This window comes from Momordica charantia, assembly GCF_013281855.1.
Source record: "Momordica charantia cultivar OHB3-1 chromosome 10 unlocalized genomic scaffold, Mcharantia_2.0 BLBB01000010.1, whole genome shotgun sequence".
Taxonomy (NCBI): Eukaryota; Viridiplantae; Streptophyta; class Magnoliopsida; order Cucurbitales; family Cucurbitaceae; genus Momordica; species Momordica charantia.
The window spans coordinates 22,871,368-22,888,051 of record NW_028275158.1 but is presented as its reverse complement, the minus strand read 5'-3'; the positions used below and the strand labels follow the sequence as shown (position 1 = coordinate 22,888,051).

The 16,684-nt window shown below is 35.8% G+C and overlaps 1 protein-coding gene and 1 long non-coding RNA gene across 13 annotated transcripts; one reads left to right on the top strand and one right to left on the bottom strand.

Moving 5' to 3' along the window:
• Nucleotides 1-872: 872 nt before the first annotated feature.
• Nucleotides 873-7,293, bottom strand: LOC148208800 (uncharacterized). Of its 2 annotated transcripts, XR_015788182.1 has the most exons (4): nt 7,161-7,255; nt 2,708-2,781; nt 1,144-1,296; nt 873-1,012 (listed from the first exon to the last, which is right to left on the bottom strand). It is a non-coding gene; the product is annotated as an uncharacterized LOC148208800 (long non-coding RNA). The 2 variants fall into 2 exon arrangements; XR_015788181.1 differs by lacking the exon at nt 2,708-2,781 and having other exon boundaries at nt 7,161-7,293.
• LOC111024800 (DNA mismatch repair protein MLH3) lies at nt 889-16,539 on the top strand. 11 transcript variants are annotated; one of them, XM_088118511.1, is made up of 28 exons: nt 889-1,030; nt 1,745-1,881; nt 3,064-3,115; nt 3,199-3,246; nt 3,756-3,910; nt 4,011-4,068; nt 5,312-5,369; nt 5,869-5,961; nt 6,038-6,203; nt 6,283-6,298; nt 6,388-6,605; nt 6,828-6,897; nt 6,974-7,057; nt 7,207-7,925; nt 8,032-8,242; nt 8,360-8,773; nt 8,854-8,947; nt 9,030-9,142; nt 9,709-9,779; nt 9,902-10,099; nt 14,427-14,471; nt 14,534-14,587; nt 14,667-14,773; nt 15,100-15,148; nt 15,313-15,372; nt 15,495-15,567; nt 15,881-15,966; nt 16,101-16,539. In XM_088118511.1, the coding sequence occupies exons 2-28, from the start codon at nt 1,756-1,758 to the stop codon at nt 16,278-16,280; spliced, it is 3,618 nt and encodes a 1,205-aa protein (XP_087974637.1). In that variant the 5' UTR covers nt 889-1,030; nt 1,745-1,755; the 3' UTR covers nt 16,281-16,539. The 11 variants fall into 11 exon arrangements, 9 of the variants coding, with proteins under 9 accessions (XP_087974637.1, XP_087974636.1, XP_087974634.1 ...); XM_088118510.1 differs by having other exon boundaries at nt 3,798-3,910; nt 8,032-8,773; XM_088118508.1 differs by having other exon boundaries at nt 8,032-8,773.
• The last annotated feature ends 145 nt before the right edge of the window (nt 16,540-16,684 follow it).

The following is a 16,684-nucleotide window of genomic DNA, read 5'->3' as shown; positions in this document are numbered from 1 at the left end:
AAGAAAAAACTCTTTATATATTTGTAGAAAATAAGAAGTTACGAAACTTTTGAAATTCCTTATTAATTATAATTCAAAATAAGTTATAACTTTTTAACATAGAAATAGACAAAACCCTCCATATTCTAACTCTTTATATTCTAACCTTTAAGAGGGATAGTTTATTAGAAAGAGAAAATTAATTTGAGAAATGTAAAATTTGTAACAATGGAGATTAAATATTTTAAAAGAAATGAAAAAAAGAGAAAGTGGCGGGAGGGAGAGAAATAGGGAGTGAGAGAAAAAATTTTATAGTTGAAAGACAAAATTACCCTCAAAATATCTATGAGAATGTTGAAATTAAAAGGGCAAAATAAGGAGAAAAAGTGTCTCCCTATAACCCCTTTTATATATACTATAGATAAATATAAAATACTTCCATTTCCTAACTATTTTTTTTTTAGTACAACTGTGAGGTGGAGATCGAACTCACAACGTCATGGTTGGAGGTATATGTCAATTACCGCTTTGGCCTAAGTAAAAAATTTTAATTGCCATAAATTGTTTTTTAAAATCTTATATTTAATTATATAAAATATTTTTGCACATCAATTTAGCATTAGTTAATTTTTTTTCTTTTTATAAAGGTCTATGGGCACATGTGATTCTCCCACGTGTAATTCTATGATAGAATTAACTAACGAACATAGTTCAATCAATTTGTATTAAAAAAAAAAAAAGGAACAACATAGTTAAATCAAACGGTGAGTTCAATTTTAATTCTATGATAGAATTAACTAACGAGCATACTTCAGTAGACTAAAAAAGAAAAAAGCAAGCTAGGCACTAACCGACATGTCGTCCATGTTAGCACTATCCTTGCGGCTCGCACCGGAAAAGTTCGTAATACGACGGTGACCTCTGAACTCGACACGGCCATTTTCTCCACCAACTGCGGCACAGTTCAAGCGTCAGAAACGTCGGTACATGTGCCGGCACCGCCGCATCGGAAAGAAGAGTCCGGCTGTGGATACTGAAGTTCGTAATACACGTGAGAGCAGCTTCTGGGTTTTTTTCTTTTTTTTGACGGATATGGAGTGAAATAGTAGTTACCAAAGATTTCCATGTAGGGTTTTTTTAAGGCTAGTTTCGTTAAGAACTCACCGCTTTTCATGAATTTTCCTAAACCACACACGCAAGAGCGCCAACCGAGTATGGTTCTTCATTCCATTTTTTGTTACTTCCAATTTTCCGGAAATGCCCAGTTTTCTCTTTTCTTTAACTTGTCGCTTTCGCGTGTACTCTGTTGCTGAAAACCTGTGGAAAGAGAATTGACGTAAAACTGTTTATAATATATGAAAGGAATCAAGTAAATCAAACATTTGGACCTCTGTAATTGCCGAATGAATTTATGTTGAAAAAAAGCATTGAATTGATAGTATAGTTTGTTGTATTCTCATCTTATTTTATCTCTGAGCCGAAATTAAATTTCCACAACGTCCATGATTTTCCCCGTTTAAGGGACCGGGAAGGTTGAGATTGTCTGGTAAGTTATAACAAATTTAGAAATTGAAGCTTCTGTAGTCAAAATTTTGCGTCATTTCTTCACGCACTTTCGTCATTTGAACCTACTTTACAGAAAAATATAGAACAAATTATGTATTAAGGTTTGATCAAATGATCTTTCTATTTATCTGCTATTTATCATCTTTTTCTTCTTCGTTTTCTTTTCTTTCCCATTTGATGTTTTTCCTTACTGATGTAGCGTAATGCTAGATGGGGATTATCAAGCCCTTGCCAGAGTCCGTTCGTAGTTCTGTGCGTACTGGCATTATTCTCCTTGATGTTACAAGGGTTGTTGAAGAGCTTGTTTACAATAGCTTGGATGCTGGTGCATCGAAGGTATATAGTCTAATCGTCTATCATATTATATTGTTCTACGATGAGTCATGGTGTTTCATATTCTCCCTAGAAGGAAATGTAAAGGTTTTATTACTAATTATCAATGTAAATGTAATAAGTTCATCTGGAATATACTAAATATTTTAACTTAGATATACATCAATCTTGCTACCAAGTCCTAAAACAGTTACAAATCGTGCACTAAAAATTAGGCCATGCCATGAAATCACAGTTAATTTCTTAGTCGTTCATAACCGAGCACATTTCTTCCACTGGAAGAGAGAAACTACTTTATGGCTGATAGATTCTCTTTATCAAAGATAATTCAATATATTATTAGTTACACGCTGTGGTGTACCAGAGACCTCTCTTTTTAGGTAGCTATGAGCAACCAAATACATAAGCGATTACTAACTGATTAAAATTTAACTGAAATAATCTACAACATGTTGAGCTGTAAAACTTATAGCCCTAACAGTGGTTGAGATATGCATCAGTGCAAAAGCATGTGCATCAAAGTGTTACTAGATTTCTGTTTACTGTATTAGTCTCACACTGTATGGTTAGCCATTTTCCATAGCAAAAACTAGGTTAAATTACAAATTTGGTTCATGACCTTTGATAGTTGTGTCTAGTTAGCACAAAATTTTACAAAGTTTCAGTTACCTCTTTGATTTTTTTAAATTTTAATAAGTCCCTACCATTAACTCTATTACTTGAATGGTTACATGATATATTGATTGGACTAATAAGTGAGATTTGACATGACATAACAATGAGTATAGAAAGGTGTATGCAAGTGGGAATAAAATAAGGGTGAGAATACCAAAAGTACAGTTGAATATGTATTCTGCCCCATCGCCTCCATCAAATTTTTTGGCCTATTTGCCCTCAGTCGGTCTACTTTGTGCCACATTATGTCAAATCATTCCTTGTTAGTCCAATCAACATGTCATGCCTATATTTAAATAATGATACTAATGACAAGAACTTATTAGTATCAAAATAAAAAGTTTAAGGATGTAAATTGAAACTTAAAGTTCATGGATTAAATAGATACTACCATCAAGGTTCAAGGGCTAAATTTATAATTTAACTAAATAACAATTATTTTTTTATATCTAATTTACCTGACTTAAAATATCTTACTTATGATCTTTTGTATTGATTTATGTCTTTCAGATTTCAATTTCCATTGGCACTGGCACATCCTATGTCAAAGTAGCGGATGATGGTTTGTGATTTTCGGATAATTGTTACTTTACTTTCCTATATCAGGTTTCATACGGATACTATGAATTTGTAATATTCTTATAGGATCTGGTATTACTCGGGATGGGTTGGTCTTGCTAGGAGAAAGATATGGTGAGCATTTAAACTTCTTGCTCTTCTATGTGTACGAGTGCATCTGTGTACTTTTTTGCCTGGGTTTATTTTGAATCCATAATTAAATACTGAGATGCTCGGGCTTCCAGGGTAATGGGGATGGTATTGATAATTGTGTAATAATTTGATGGGTTAAGATGACAGCTTAGCTTTGATAAATAACACTTACAGGGGACTAGTTTAGACCAAACCTCTTTAAATATTACCCCAATATATTTCTTTCCAGAATCTAGTAGTTTTTCAATTAACGTAAATGGCACAATTATTTCTTTATCACTGGTGTGAGAAAGGGTTGAATCTGCCAATTGCTCGTATAACTGTCTCCTCTAAGAAGTGCAAGGATGTTTAAATGAACCATGTCAATTATCCTATCCAAAAACTATGTCAATTAGTTTGGGTGGTACGGCATGTTTGATATGAATATTTAATGCATTTGGTTTTACTACCTTGGCCTGTTTAGGCTGTACTTTTAAATGACTTTTATGCAGTGACATCAAAATTTCATGATCTCATTGACATGGATGCCAAAGGCAGAACATTTGGCTTTCGAGGAGAGTCATTGGCTTCCATTTCAGATGTATCCTTGGTAGAGATTATAACCAAAACATGTGGGAGGGCAAATGGATATCGTAAAGTCATGAAGGTAAAGAAGTTTGCAGCTATTTAATTACGGAGCAATATGTGCAAAGTTTCATGTTTTGTTATCTTTTAAAAATAGTTAATCTTGGTTCTGTTTGTTACAGGGTTGCAAGTGCTTGTATCTTGGAGTTGATGATGATATGGAAGATGTTGGTACTACAGGTAATGAATTCATCATCTCTTAGTTATATTATATTACAAAGAATACTTATCATGCATTAAGACCTTGCTTAGGTTTTATGCACGAGAATTTGGTAAATAGGTTTTTATTTCACAATGTAGTTAATGAAAACTTCATGAGTTTGGTGATAGCTGATAGGCACATGGATTTAAGTCGTTGATTTTGGGGTCTGCTTTTATAATTTTAATTTTGCTCGATTGTTCTTGTCCTGACTTTTAGCCTCATGAAAAACATTGATGTGATAAAACATAATTGTGTGGGATGTATATGCATATTTTGGATGTTTTAGAAAATTTGTTATTTGACGTTCACATTTTTTTTGTTTTACATGTATCTGATCAGACAACATAAATTATTAATATTATCCTCTTAGTTATCTGACCTTTAGTTGTGAAAAATATGTTAATCCACTAAATTAGCATCATAGAATTGTAAGAAATAGTGTTTGATTATGTCTTGGTGGTGTAGTGTATTGATAAGCCACCCATTATACACGTACAAGGAGGGGAAAACAAATGTAGGGGGTGGGGTAGGCTGCTGGGCTGAGGGATGTTTTTGATTGTTTCCCCTTGAGGGACTTTTTGATTTGAATACACACCTTTTGTTTCTTATCACAAAAAAAAAAAAAAATGTTAAAGGGGGTGAACTTGTCTTTTAGCAATTATATTATGTTGGTTGGGATTTTGTCATGGTGTCTGCAGGGATATATTGAGGGGGGAAGGGGGAGAGGCAAGGAAGGTAGTGGAGTTATCAAATATTATTTTCCTGGTGAGGGTTGTAGGGCTCTCAAATTTACTTATGTGTTTGTTCATTCTTTCAATTTTCAGAATAACAATCATCCTAATTTTTTTGGATTGCTCTTAGCATATCACGGGTCTTGTTTGAAAATGGCAAGGTGTATGGAGATCTTAAGACTGCATGTGCAAGCATCATTCAAATAAACTATTTGTATTACTGCACTTGACCTACTCTTGAAAGTTTGGCAAACTATTGGTATCACTGAATTTTGTGATGAACTAGTATTGAAGAAAAAGAATTGAGAATATATGCATCTTATTATGGTTTATGTCCTTACTAATTATCGTCCAGATAATTTTAAATGTTCATGTGATTTGCAAATACATTTAAGAAAACCATTTCTTTTCTTCTCCTTCGTTATATAGTTTTGCATACACTTGTGAAGGTCAATACTGCATGAGGGTTCTTTGTCTTTTTCTTCTGTAGTTATTGTTCGAGATTTGTTTTACAACCAACCAGTTCGAAGGAAACAAATGCAATCCAGGTTTTATTTTATTTTGTTATTATTATTATCATTATTTTGGGTATAAGAAACAAAACTTTTAAGTAATTCAAGAGTTGACCTATGGATAATGCTGTTCTTACGAGGAGAAAGGAGAAAATTGAGTTGTATCATTGTTTAAGAAAACTGAAAAGGAAAAATGTAAAATATAGGGCTTTTTGGGAATGAAGTTTAAAGTGTCTGGTTTTAGAAACAATAGTATTTTTCCAACTTAGAATCCCTAAAGCGAATTTGGTAGCATGTTCTTAAGAAATATCAAATAAAAGCAACATTTTATTGCTTTAAGTGTTTTTTTTTGTTGGAATTATTTAAAAAAATAAGAACATTGATTAGTTTTCAAATATTATTGTACAAAATATGTTTTTAAAAAATGTTCAGAAAATACCCAAATAGGCCTTAACTTCTTAGCTGTGTAGAATGAAGTATTATAATTGAATTTTCCTGACATGTGCGCTTCTGATTTGCATACTGGAACTTGAAGCCCCAAGAAGGTCTTGCAGGCAGTAAAGAAATGTGTAGTTCGTATTGCCCTTGTACATTCTAAAGTTTCCTTCAAACTTGTAGATTGTGAAAGGTAACCTATTAGATTTAGGTTGGAATGTGTAAATCTTTATGTTAGTTTTTTCACAATTTTATTTCTCTGCATGTAGTGAGAGCAACGTTCTTTGCACATATCCCTCGTCCTCTCCTTTGTCACTTTTGAGAAGTGGCTTTGGTAGTGAGGTCTCGAGGTCTCTCCATGAAGTGAAAATTGGTGATGGGGACTTAAAACTTTCTGGCTATATATGCAGTCCGTTTGACAGTTTTACTATTAAGGTATAACGGTCTTGTTGAAAGAAGGCTATTTCTGTTTATTTTATTTTATTTTTATTTTATTTTATCATTTTTATGGCAGGCTGTTCAATATTTCTGTATCCACACCAGTCTGAATTCTTTAGATCTACGGCGGGTGGATAGCATTCAGTATTTTGTGAAATTGTTTTGACCTCAGCAAGGACAGATATTAACAGGCGATTTATTTGCAAGGGCCAAATTCATAAATTACTTAATCAACTGGCCAATAGATTTATAAGGCTGGATCCGCAGACTGACCATGTCTTTCACAGCAGGAAGAGAAGCAGGCCTGACGCAAATCCTGCCTATATTTTAAATTTAGATTGCCCTGGATCTTTCTATGACCTAATATTTGAATCATCCAAGACCTTTGTTCAGTTCAAGGTAATTCTTTATTTGTTCTCCAAATGAGTTCATTTTTTATTTTTGGTAATGAAAATGATTATAAAATCTTCTACTAACATTAAGGATTTATGGTGCCTTTATTTGATAGGGATATTTTGTTTTTATCACAATTTAATGGCTCTGTAGAATATTTTTTATCCTTGGATCCTTCAATTTTTCTAATCAATCTTTTCTCATTTCCTTCTGTTTTCATTTCCTGAGGACTGGACTCCGATACTTACCTTCATTGAAGAGGCCATTCAACGGTTTTGGAAGGATGAATATAATTGTGGTATGCAATTAGCCATATCTTTGACGCCATAGTGATTTTCATATCAACTTTTTGAAGTTACATTTTACATTTGCAGGAAAATATTTGGTCCATACATCCCCCATAGTTAGAGAAGATCGGTTGTGGAAGGATGAAGATAACATGATATTGAAAAAATCAGGTGAAACTACTTTTAGGCTAAACTTTGAAGCTTGATCTCAAATCTCAATTTGATTCATTAAACATATATATGCATACCAAGAAAACCGGCAGTGTAAAAATACCTGGTTCAATTTCTGAATATCATTTCTGAAAATATTTCTTTTTTAGATTCTCCTGAGGATGTCATACTTTTTCCCCCCGAGAATGTTGAACCTGTGAAGAAGAGCAAAATGCAGAGGCATCAGGCTTCCGTTATTGATTTGTTTTCACCATCTGCAATGTTTATAAAAGAAGATCACCTCTTGTCCCATAGGTTGCATGACAAAAAGGCACGTGAATTGAATGTTGATGTCCAACAAACAAGGATGGAATTTAGTTATCAGGCTGACCCTTTCTTAAAATCATGGGATATTCCCTTGGCGAAGTGCACAACTGCAGCTGTCCAAAAGAATGACCGGAATCCATGGGTACCTGATAGCTATTGTGTATCTGAAGTCTCCCTTTTAGATAGAAGGTTGACTTCTCCCAAAATTTTTGATGACAATGTTGAGGACAATATCTTCAGTCCAGAATGGAATGGTCAATCATCTAAAGTGCATAATACGATCAATGGGACTGATGGAAGTATTCCATCTTCTAACTTTCATGAATTTAGGTATGATGACAATGACTTCACTGATACCAAACCCTTCCCGAGGGGATGCCTCTCAGGAAGCAGTTTTCGACTGGAGAGGACTTTGATTCCTGGTGACAAACTGAATATTCACAATAATGTTGTCAGAAGAACCCAAATGCAGGGAATCCCTGATGACGAAGTTGATGTTCTAAAGCTTGACAGTTACATCCAGGGTTCTGATTTTTGTGCAGGAACCTCATTGCAGGCTGAGGTATGCTCTCTGACCCTTCCTAGAGCTAACAATTTATGCATTTCTCAAGATGTATTTCTGTCCAAAGATTTTTGTTTAGAATATAACTTTTTTTTTTGGACATTAGTTAGCTGAAGAAAATATACACGCATCGCATTTCAACAAGCGTGTGCAGAAGTTTTTCCCAATTTATCAGACCAGAAATTCCCCAAATTCTCATGTGACCTCCAGTCCCATATTAGCCACAGAATGGGATGTTGATTGCTTCATTGTTAAGGATGCAGTTGAAAGGAGCTGGAGATCTAGAGATAGGACACCCTTCAGGGATTTGGCAGATGGTGAGGAAAGAGGCTGGGAATTTGATGATGATATTATGTTGAAAGGTTCCAACAAAAAAAATGACTTCTCAAGTTGTATTGATAGTACACTGACAATTGATGATGTTTTTGATACAGGACTAGGCCTTAGTAAATTTCTTGAAAAACCAAGTTATTTTAAACATTCTTCTCCTGTGAGTCCAGATATGCACTCTTGTCAAAAAGATGTTTTTAATTGGAGATTATTTGGAAAAGTTTGTGAAAAAGCTTATGAAAGCCCCGAGCTTGAGTTTGGACATCAAGCTTTCAAACAGAATTATCTTTCTATTGAAAGGCCAAAAAGATGCAAATCAGCTCCACCTTTCTACAAAAGAAAGACTAGTTTCTATTGCCTGGACCAAAGAAAGGCAGAAAAGCTTAACGCCACTAGTTTGGATTGCCTGAACCAAAGAAAGACAGAAAAGTTCAATGCCACTAATTCCTATTGCATGGACCAAGGGAAAGTAGAAAAGCTCAAGGCATCGGTCTTCCTTGACACCCCCCCTCATTTAGGTATTTTATTTCAAAATTTATTACCAGCAAGATTTTGTTGTCACTATGAAGTACTAATTTTGTGCCCTTGTACCACACAGAACTAGATGAGCCGAGAGATTCCAAACGTTTCTTTGGTACAAGTAATCTGATTGTTAAGCCATGTCCTGTTAATGACTTATTGATAGGAACCAGGTGGAGAGCCATTCCTTTCCTCTATAAATTTTAAGGTTGTAATAGTTGTTTTCAATATAAAGCACTTTTTCCTCACTTTCAGAACGGATACGAAAAGGATTCATGATTTTAAGGAAAATAATAATGAGAACCAAGGAGGAGAAATTTCCAAGCAGTCCCAATCCCTCGATGATAAAGTTACCACATCTGCTATAGGTAACTGCACTATGCATATGAAACTGATTCTTTCTTTGTTCTTAAGGATTTGTGATGACTAATATGAGATTTCAATATTTAGAGGGGGAAGTGGTTCTGAAGCATCCTTATTTGATTAGAAAAACATCGAAAGATGCTTGTGCTATTAATTTCTTCTCATGATTTCTTTGTTCTTAAGGATTCGTCATGACTCATGTGAGATTTTAATATTTAGAGAGGGCAGTGGTTCTGAAGCATCCTTATTTGATTAAAAAAACATCGAATGATGCTTGTGCTATTAATTTCTTCTCATGCAGGTTTTAGTAATTTAATCATTGAGGTAATAGTGTTTGATAAGGTTACTAAGTTAATTGCTCATCCAAAAATTAGCTTTTATAGCTAATTAGCATGCCCACATTGGTATAATTTTGCTGTACTGGAATATTGACTTTTATACGATGGTAGTAACATCTTTATTGGCTGGAAAAATTACTTCAGTGCTTTTTGTCGTCATCATATTAGCTAAATTCTTAAATATCCTCCCCATCTATTTAAATTGCATAGTTTTGACCCTGTTTCACCTCTAGAATTATGCTCAAAGGAAACTCAAGAGTCGTCAGATTTATGGATCAAATGGCAACATTGCTGTCCAGTTGCAGTTAAGTTTGAAACTTAATTTGTTTACTTTAGTTTGATATGAGGCTTTGTTTTGGGGATTTCTTTTTATTTATTTATTTGAGTAACGTTTAATAGTTCTCTCTTTTTTCTAATTTATTTCAGAGAAATTATGAGTCACATGCTTCAGAAGATGAAATTAGTATACTTGATATCTCTTCAGGGTTCCTATCTCTTGCCAGCAATTCCTTAGTTCCCAATTCCATTGATAAGAACTTCCTTGAAGATGCCAAGGTTCTTCTACAGCTGGATAATAAATTCATACCAGTTGTTTCTGGTGGCACGCTGGCTGTTATTGATCAGGTTAGTTCACTTCCTTTTAGGTATTTTTTTGTTTTTTCTGGTCCTGGGTCTGCTAGGTTGTTTTCAGTGAGAGACAATTTTTCCTCTTTTTTCCTGTACACGGTCACCAAATTAGTCAGTGGCTGTGAAGTTCTAACTAAAAATTTGTTATGTTTTTCAAGGAGATGGAAGCCAAATGGTTTTTGTAATGCTTGGATGGAAATCCTGTTAGACTGTACATGTGGCTGATTGTTCAAGTAGACCGATAGATAAATGCAAGAATCTTGGCAGAATTAAGGGTTAAGATTGATTTTTTCCATAAAAAATTAAGGGTTAAGATTGGTAGCTGAAAAGCACGCATCATTATATGTTTTAGATATGCGGATAAGTATTATTAATGAGTTGGGTCCAATCATCCATTGTTGGAGTTAACAATTGAGAATGATTGGGTTATAAGTTTGGCGGATACCTATGGTTATAAATAGAAGTTATTTCTTGATAATTTATGTCTTCCTTTTAGTGGTGGTCCCAAGTCTACGACCTTTTAAGAGCTTTTAGTGAAAAGAATCTCTGCCAGATTGACTAAGTGGAAGAAAATTCCTATTATTAAAGGTGTTGACTAACTATTATCTAAAAGCTTTTGCATTGCGTTGCTGGATATGAGGTAAAAAAACTGTTTTCGAGTAGCTTGGGCATTGTGCTGTCAGGAGATGCACTATGGTGCCATTGAATTACCACGTACTTGTTTTATTCAGTGTGCTTCAACATGCCTCATGGTGCAAAGGAAGCATGCGCTGTGGTGTGAGGTCCACTATGGTGCCAATGAACTACCATGTAGTTATTCGGTGTGTTTTAACATGCATCGTGGTGCAAAGGAGGTTTGTGCTGTGGTGTGAGGTCCATAGGAGATGAGAACATTGTAGCCAAAAAGAGAACAATGTACTTGAGGTTTGGACTTGATTGAGAGAAAATAGAGATGGAGAACCATTTGTATATGTAAAGCTGAGACGCATTCGGGCGTGTTTCTTAATTGTTGTCTTGTTGTAACCCTCATCATTAATAGAGGAACTTGAAAAGTCTGCCAGTGGCAATGTAATCCAATTAAGGATGAAATTATAAGTCTTTGGTGTATATTTCTTCTCTTGGCCTTTTTACCACTATTACCATAGGAAGTGGAGTGTCCGTGTCGGACACGCTCCGGACATGTGTCGGGCAAAAAACGTGTCCGTATTTTTATTATTTTTTTTATTATCAGACACGGCAAAGGACACGGCCACAAAAAATTATATTTTAAAAAAAAACCCAAACCTAATGTCAGTACTCTCCCCCCCCATCTCGATTACTCTCTTCTTCTATCCCTCTCTTACTGCTTTGCCTCCCACAAATAACCAACTTTACGCCTTTGCTGCCAACGACCAAATCTCTCTGCAGTGCTGCCACCGCCACCACTCGCCGTTAACACCGAGACCCACTTGTCGTTGAGACAGAGGAGAAGAAGTAGAAGAAAAGTGAAAAATAATGATTGGAATAAGAAGAGTTAATAGAGCCTGAAGATTAAGGAGAAAAAATAAGAACGAGGGGAATGGAAGAAGAAAAGACAGAAGGTGGAGATGATGGAGAAAAGTTAGAAGCATTAAAGATTGCATGCTGGACCACTCCTCCATGACTGACAAATGACAACTACTCTCTCCAAATAAATACTCCATTTAACTCTTGGAGTCTAATAAATAAGCATAATTTAAAGCTGGTTTTAATTTTTAGGTCTATTTAATATTTTTTATTTTAAAATTTAATTATGTAATTATTTTTATTTTATAGATAATACTTATTTAATATTTTATTATACAATCTCGTTTATCTACAAAATGTTGTATAGTTAATTTATTTATATTTTAATATTTTTCTTTAAAAAATAACGTGTCCCCCACGTGTCTGTGTCCTATATTTTTAGAATTGACGTGTCGCCATGTCCGTATCGTGTTGTGTCCCGTATCCGTGTCCATGCTTCTTATACCAGTGTTATTGTCTCAAATTTCTAGACACCAACCTTCCTACTTATCTCTTTTCAGGCTAGCCAAGGTGACAACATTGACAATATGATATTGTCAATATCACAGGGTATTTTACGTGGGAAGGAGCAAGCCTTCTCTTCCTCGAAACTTGAAAGGCCTCTGTATAGTCAATATTAGAGTGAAAATAATTGCACTCTTATCTTATGAATGGAGATTTTCTCCATAAGAAAGTGTTCTTTAGAGGAGGGTGATTGTTCCAAAATACGATATTATTATTTTTTGGTGTAAAACAAGAAGAATTCCTATTGGAAGTTCGCCCTTGGTTTGTCATAGTAAATGTTGGAATATGGTAAAAAAAAGAAGTTCCTTTTTCAAGTTGGTAAAGATGCAAGAATTAGATTTTGGGAAGACAACTGGATGATCAACTCCCCATTTTATAATTTATTTCCTAACGTCTACTTCAGTTTTGAAGCAATAGAGATGCTCATTAAAAATTTTTGGAACAAGGAAAATCGAGGTGTATAAAGAAAATCGGCCATCATGGGATGGCCTAGTGGTCAATAAGGACTAATCTAAATAGCAAATGGCTTAGAGGGAATGAGTTCAAACCATGGTGGCCACCTACCTAGAATTTAATATCCTACGAGGTACCTTGTCAACCAAATGTGGTAGGGTTAGGCGGTTGGCTCGTGATTAGTCGAGGTGCGTGCAAGTTGACCCTGACACACGAATATAAAAAAAAAAAAAGATATCTCTGGCTTAGAAGGAATTTATTAGGAATTTATTTGGTCCTAAAGTTGGAAAATGGACCTTGTTTACCAAAAAAAATTGGAAGAGATTGACCTCAGTGAAAATGAGGATTATGTGTGCTGGAATTAGTCAAATTGGTTTCTTCCTCTAGTAAGTCTACTGCCTCTAGTCTTTGTACTAGCCCTGCTACGTTGGAAAATAAGGCCATATCTTCGATTTGGAAAGAGAAGCTACAAAGGAGATTAAGTATTTCCTTTGGAGTTTGGCTTGTAGAAGGCTCAATACCAGCTGTAGAAATCAGAAGAGGCAAATCCTAATTTCAATCTCTCCTAAAATATGCCTCAATTGTTGTGTTGAAGAGGAAAACAGGGACCAACTTTTATTCGTTGCCAGCTGAGTTAACATATTTGATTTTATGTTTCGTGCAGTCTTAAACACACTACTATTGCTACTATTTTACTTCAAGAAACTCTCTAGGGTAGGTGGCCCAGAGCAGGCCGGTGGCTTCAAGATCTCTTCTGTGGTCTCTCTGGATGGAAAGAGATAATAGATTCTTTTTCAGGTGACAAGTACAGGGTTGTTTTCTTTTTTAATCATTTTGACAAGTACAAATGGGGCCTTTTGCTTCAGCTCCATTCATTATTATCCTCAACCAACCCTACGGATAACTTTGCAAACCAATGGAGTTTTCATCTCTAGAGAGAGTTTTCAATTTAAGGCATTTTGTCAAGTCCACCCCATTATTAATGGCGCCATCGTCGTCAAAAGAAGGAAGCCATTTGTAAGCTTGGAGCGCCATTTGTAAGCTTGGAGCAGCTCTCCCAACCAGAGCTACACAGTCGTCATCCCCATTGCCTTCCCAGGGCACTCCCTTCTCACCGCCCCAAACGAAGCCAATCTTAGATCACTCTCCATCACCTCCTCCCCCATGAATTGATTGGGGTCGAACTTCTCTACCTCTGCCCACACCCACCCCTTCCCCCATGTTCACCATCGCCATTGTGCTGGCCCGGATGAAGCTCCGACCGACATGGACGTTGTGGACAGCCAGACGGGCCCATGACAAAAGAGGGCTAGGTGGGTGCATTATTAAACACTCCTTCACCACATACTAAAGAAATGAGAGATTTGGAATGTCGGAATCGGAAATGGTTATGGATTTTCTCACCACCCCCATCGTGGAAATCATAGCACCGTCCAAAAACTGTGAGTGCTTTGTACTCCTTTTAAAATTTAATGGAAGTGGTCACTCCGGTTGAAGATTCCAAGCAACTCGTAGCCTTCACTCACAAGTTTCTCAAGCTCCACCCCATCTCCCCCATCATGAAAATCATAGCACCATCCAAAAATCGGGAGTGCTTTGTACTCCTTTTAAAATTTAATGGACCAGTCTGGTTTCTTAAAAAAAAAAAGAGAGAGACTAGTTTCTGTTTTTATTTACTTGCATCCATGGCTTGGTTACAACACATTCTTCCTTGTGATTTTTCTCACACTATATATATACCAACATATATGTGCTCACCAATAGACTATGCTTCTATGTGCATGGTGTGGGGTAATAATGTTTGAGTGGTGCTTTTCTACAGCATGCTGCTGATGAAAGAATCCGACTTGAAGATCTTCGTCGAAAGGTAAACAAGTTTGTTTGTTGAAATAATTCTCTGTGACTTCTAATAAAGCCATATATACACAGTTGTTGTCTGGCGAAGCAAAGACTATAGCCTATCTGGATGCTGAACACGAGCTGGTAAGAATTTGATGTCTTATGGTCTGTTTTGCTTTGATTGGAAGAGATGTATATTTACCCTGCTGTTTGTTTGTAATAGATGCTGCCAGATATTGGGTATCAGTTATTGTATAACTATGCTGGCCAGGTTAAAGAGTGGGGTTGGATCTGTAATATTCATGATCAAGACTCAAAATCCTTCCAGAGGTATCCTGTGTCTCCCTTGAACCTTCTAAATTGTTCTTTGCCTCTATAAAAGAATATTATCTATCCTAATCTAGCTATGTTAAGCTAGAAGACAACTCAGCATGCTAATGAGAGTAAGGGGCAACAGTTCTTGATTCATTGGGAAATATATGTATTTTTCATCGATAAACTTGTGCCAGGTGAAGACTGCCTAAGTAGTTTCTTTTGGTTTTAATTAAAAAGGACTAATTAAGAGATGATTGGTTTGTTTGATTTACCCGGTTTATTCAAATTGTCTGATTCACCCGGACATCAAGTTTGCCAGTAATATTTGGTTTTCTGTGCAGGAATCTGAATATTCTACACAAGCAGGAAACAGTCATCACGCTAATGGCAGTTAATCACCATATTTTTTGCTTCTTTGATTATTACATTCGATTTTTGGAATCAAAACCAGCAAAGCATTTAGTGTGATGTAATAGCAATTGTCAAGTTTGTGTTTGAAATTTGTAACAGATTTATATTTCTTGTTTGAATTCCAATTCATGTGTATGGCACAGGTACCTTGCATACTAGGTGTTAATTTGTCTGATGTGGATCTCTTGGAATTTCTTCATCAGGTAACTGAGGACCTCGCCTTTTAATACAACTTTTATTTTTCTCAAATATTAATTTTATTTAGCTACATTGTTCCCTTAGACACCTGAATAATTTTGCAATATTGCTATGTTGTATGCATAAGCTTGCTGATACAGATGGCTCATCGACAATGCCGCCATCCGTGCTCCGAGTCCTAAATTCAAAGGCCTGTAGAGGTACATGCTTAGTCTCTTATAATGTTTGCAAAATGCTATGTACTCTGGCAAATTAAACGTTATAGATTGGGTCAACTTGAAACTTTTTACGATATAATTTTAGCTATAACATGGCAAGTTTTGTCATAAACTATGTTTAAAAAGTTACTTCCATAGTTCCATGTAGTGTCTCCTCACTTTGAGAAGTCATTCAATACACTCCCTGCTTACTGTCTCATTTCCGAGCCTAAAGAAAGCAACAATCTGTCGACTGGTAGTGCTGTGTGTGTCTGCATCTTGATTAAAAATTTCTGTGTTAAAATTATTTGATCAGGTGCAATTATGTTTGGAGACTCTTTGTTACCTTCAGAATGTTCCCTCATTGTTGAAGAACTAAAGCAGACTTCTCTGTGTTTCCAAGTGAGTGAATAATCTTTCAAGCCTCTTTTTGAAGTTTTGACAAGGTTCTCTATATTTTCGTTAGTTTTTCTTTTGGGGTTAGGAAGAGGAGGAAGTGACTAGTAATTGAAGAGTATGAGATGTTAAACGTGCAGTGTGCCCATGGACGACCCACGACAGTACCTCTTGTGAACTTGGAGGCCTTGCACAAGCAGTTAAGGGAGCTGGAAGTATCAAACAAAAATGGTTCAAATGGAACATGGCATGGGCTGCGGCAACACGAGCTGAGCCTTGAACGGACATTGCAGCGCTTAAGTTCAGCCGAAGGTTTATAGTGCTGCTGGGAATTGGTGAAGGAGATGGCCATGCCAGTCCGAGGAAGAGGATGGATTGTACAGCTTTATTAGATCATGTATAGAACTAAGTTGGATGATGATTTGTGAAGAAGAGTATGAGCACGAGGCTGTTGATGTTTTTTCAAAATCTTGGAGTTTTGGTTGTAATTCTGCCAATAGAGCTTCTCTACCCTCCACCTAAATAAATACTTCTGCATTATGCGTGTGGTGGATAAATAAAGCAAATTCTTTTACGTTATTTGTTGAAAGAAATATAGGACTTGTCGGATGATTTGTTTTGGTTTTCTTTTGGAAATTGCAATTCTCAAAAGTCAAAACTGGTGATTGGCCATAATTTCTAGATAGATTTTCGTGTCGAAAATGGGAAGACCTAAGAACCATAA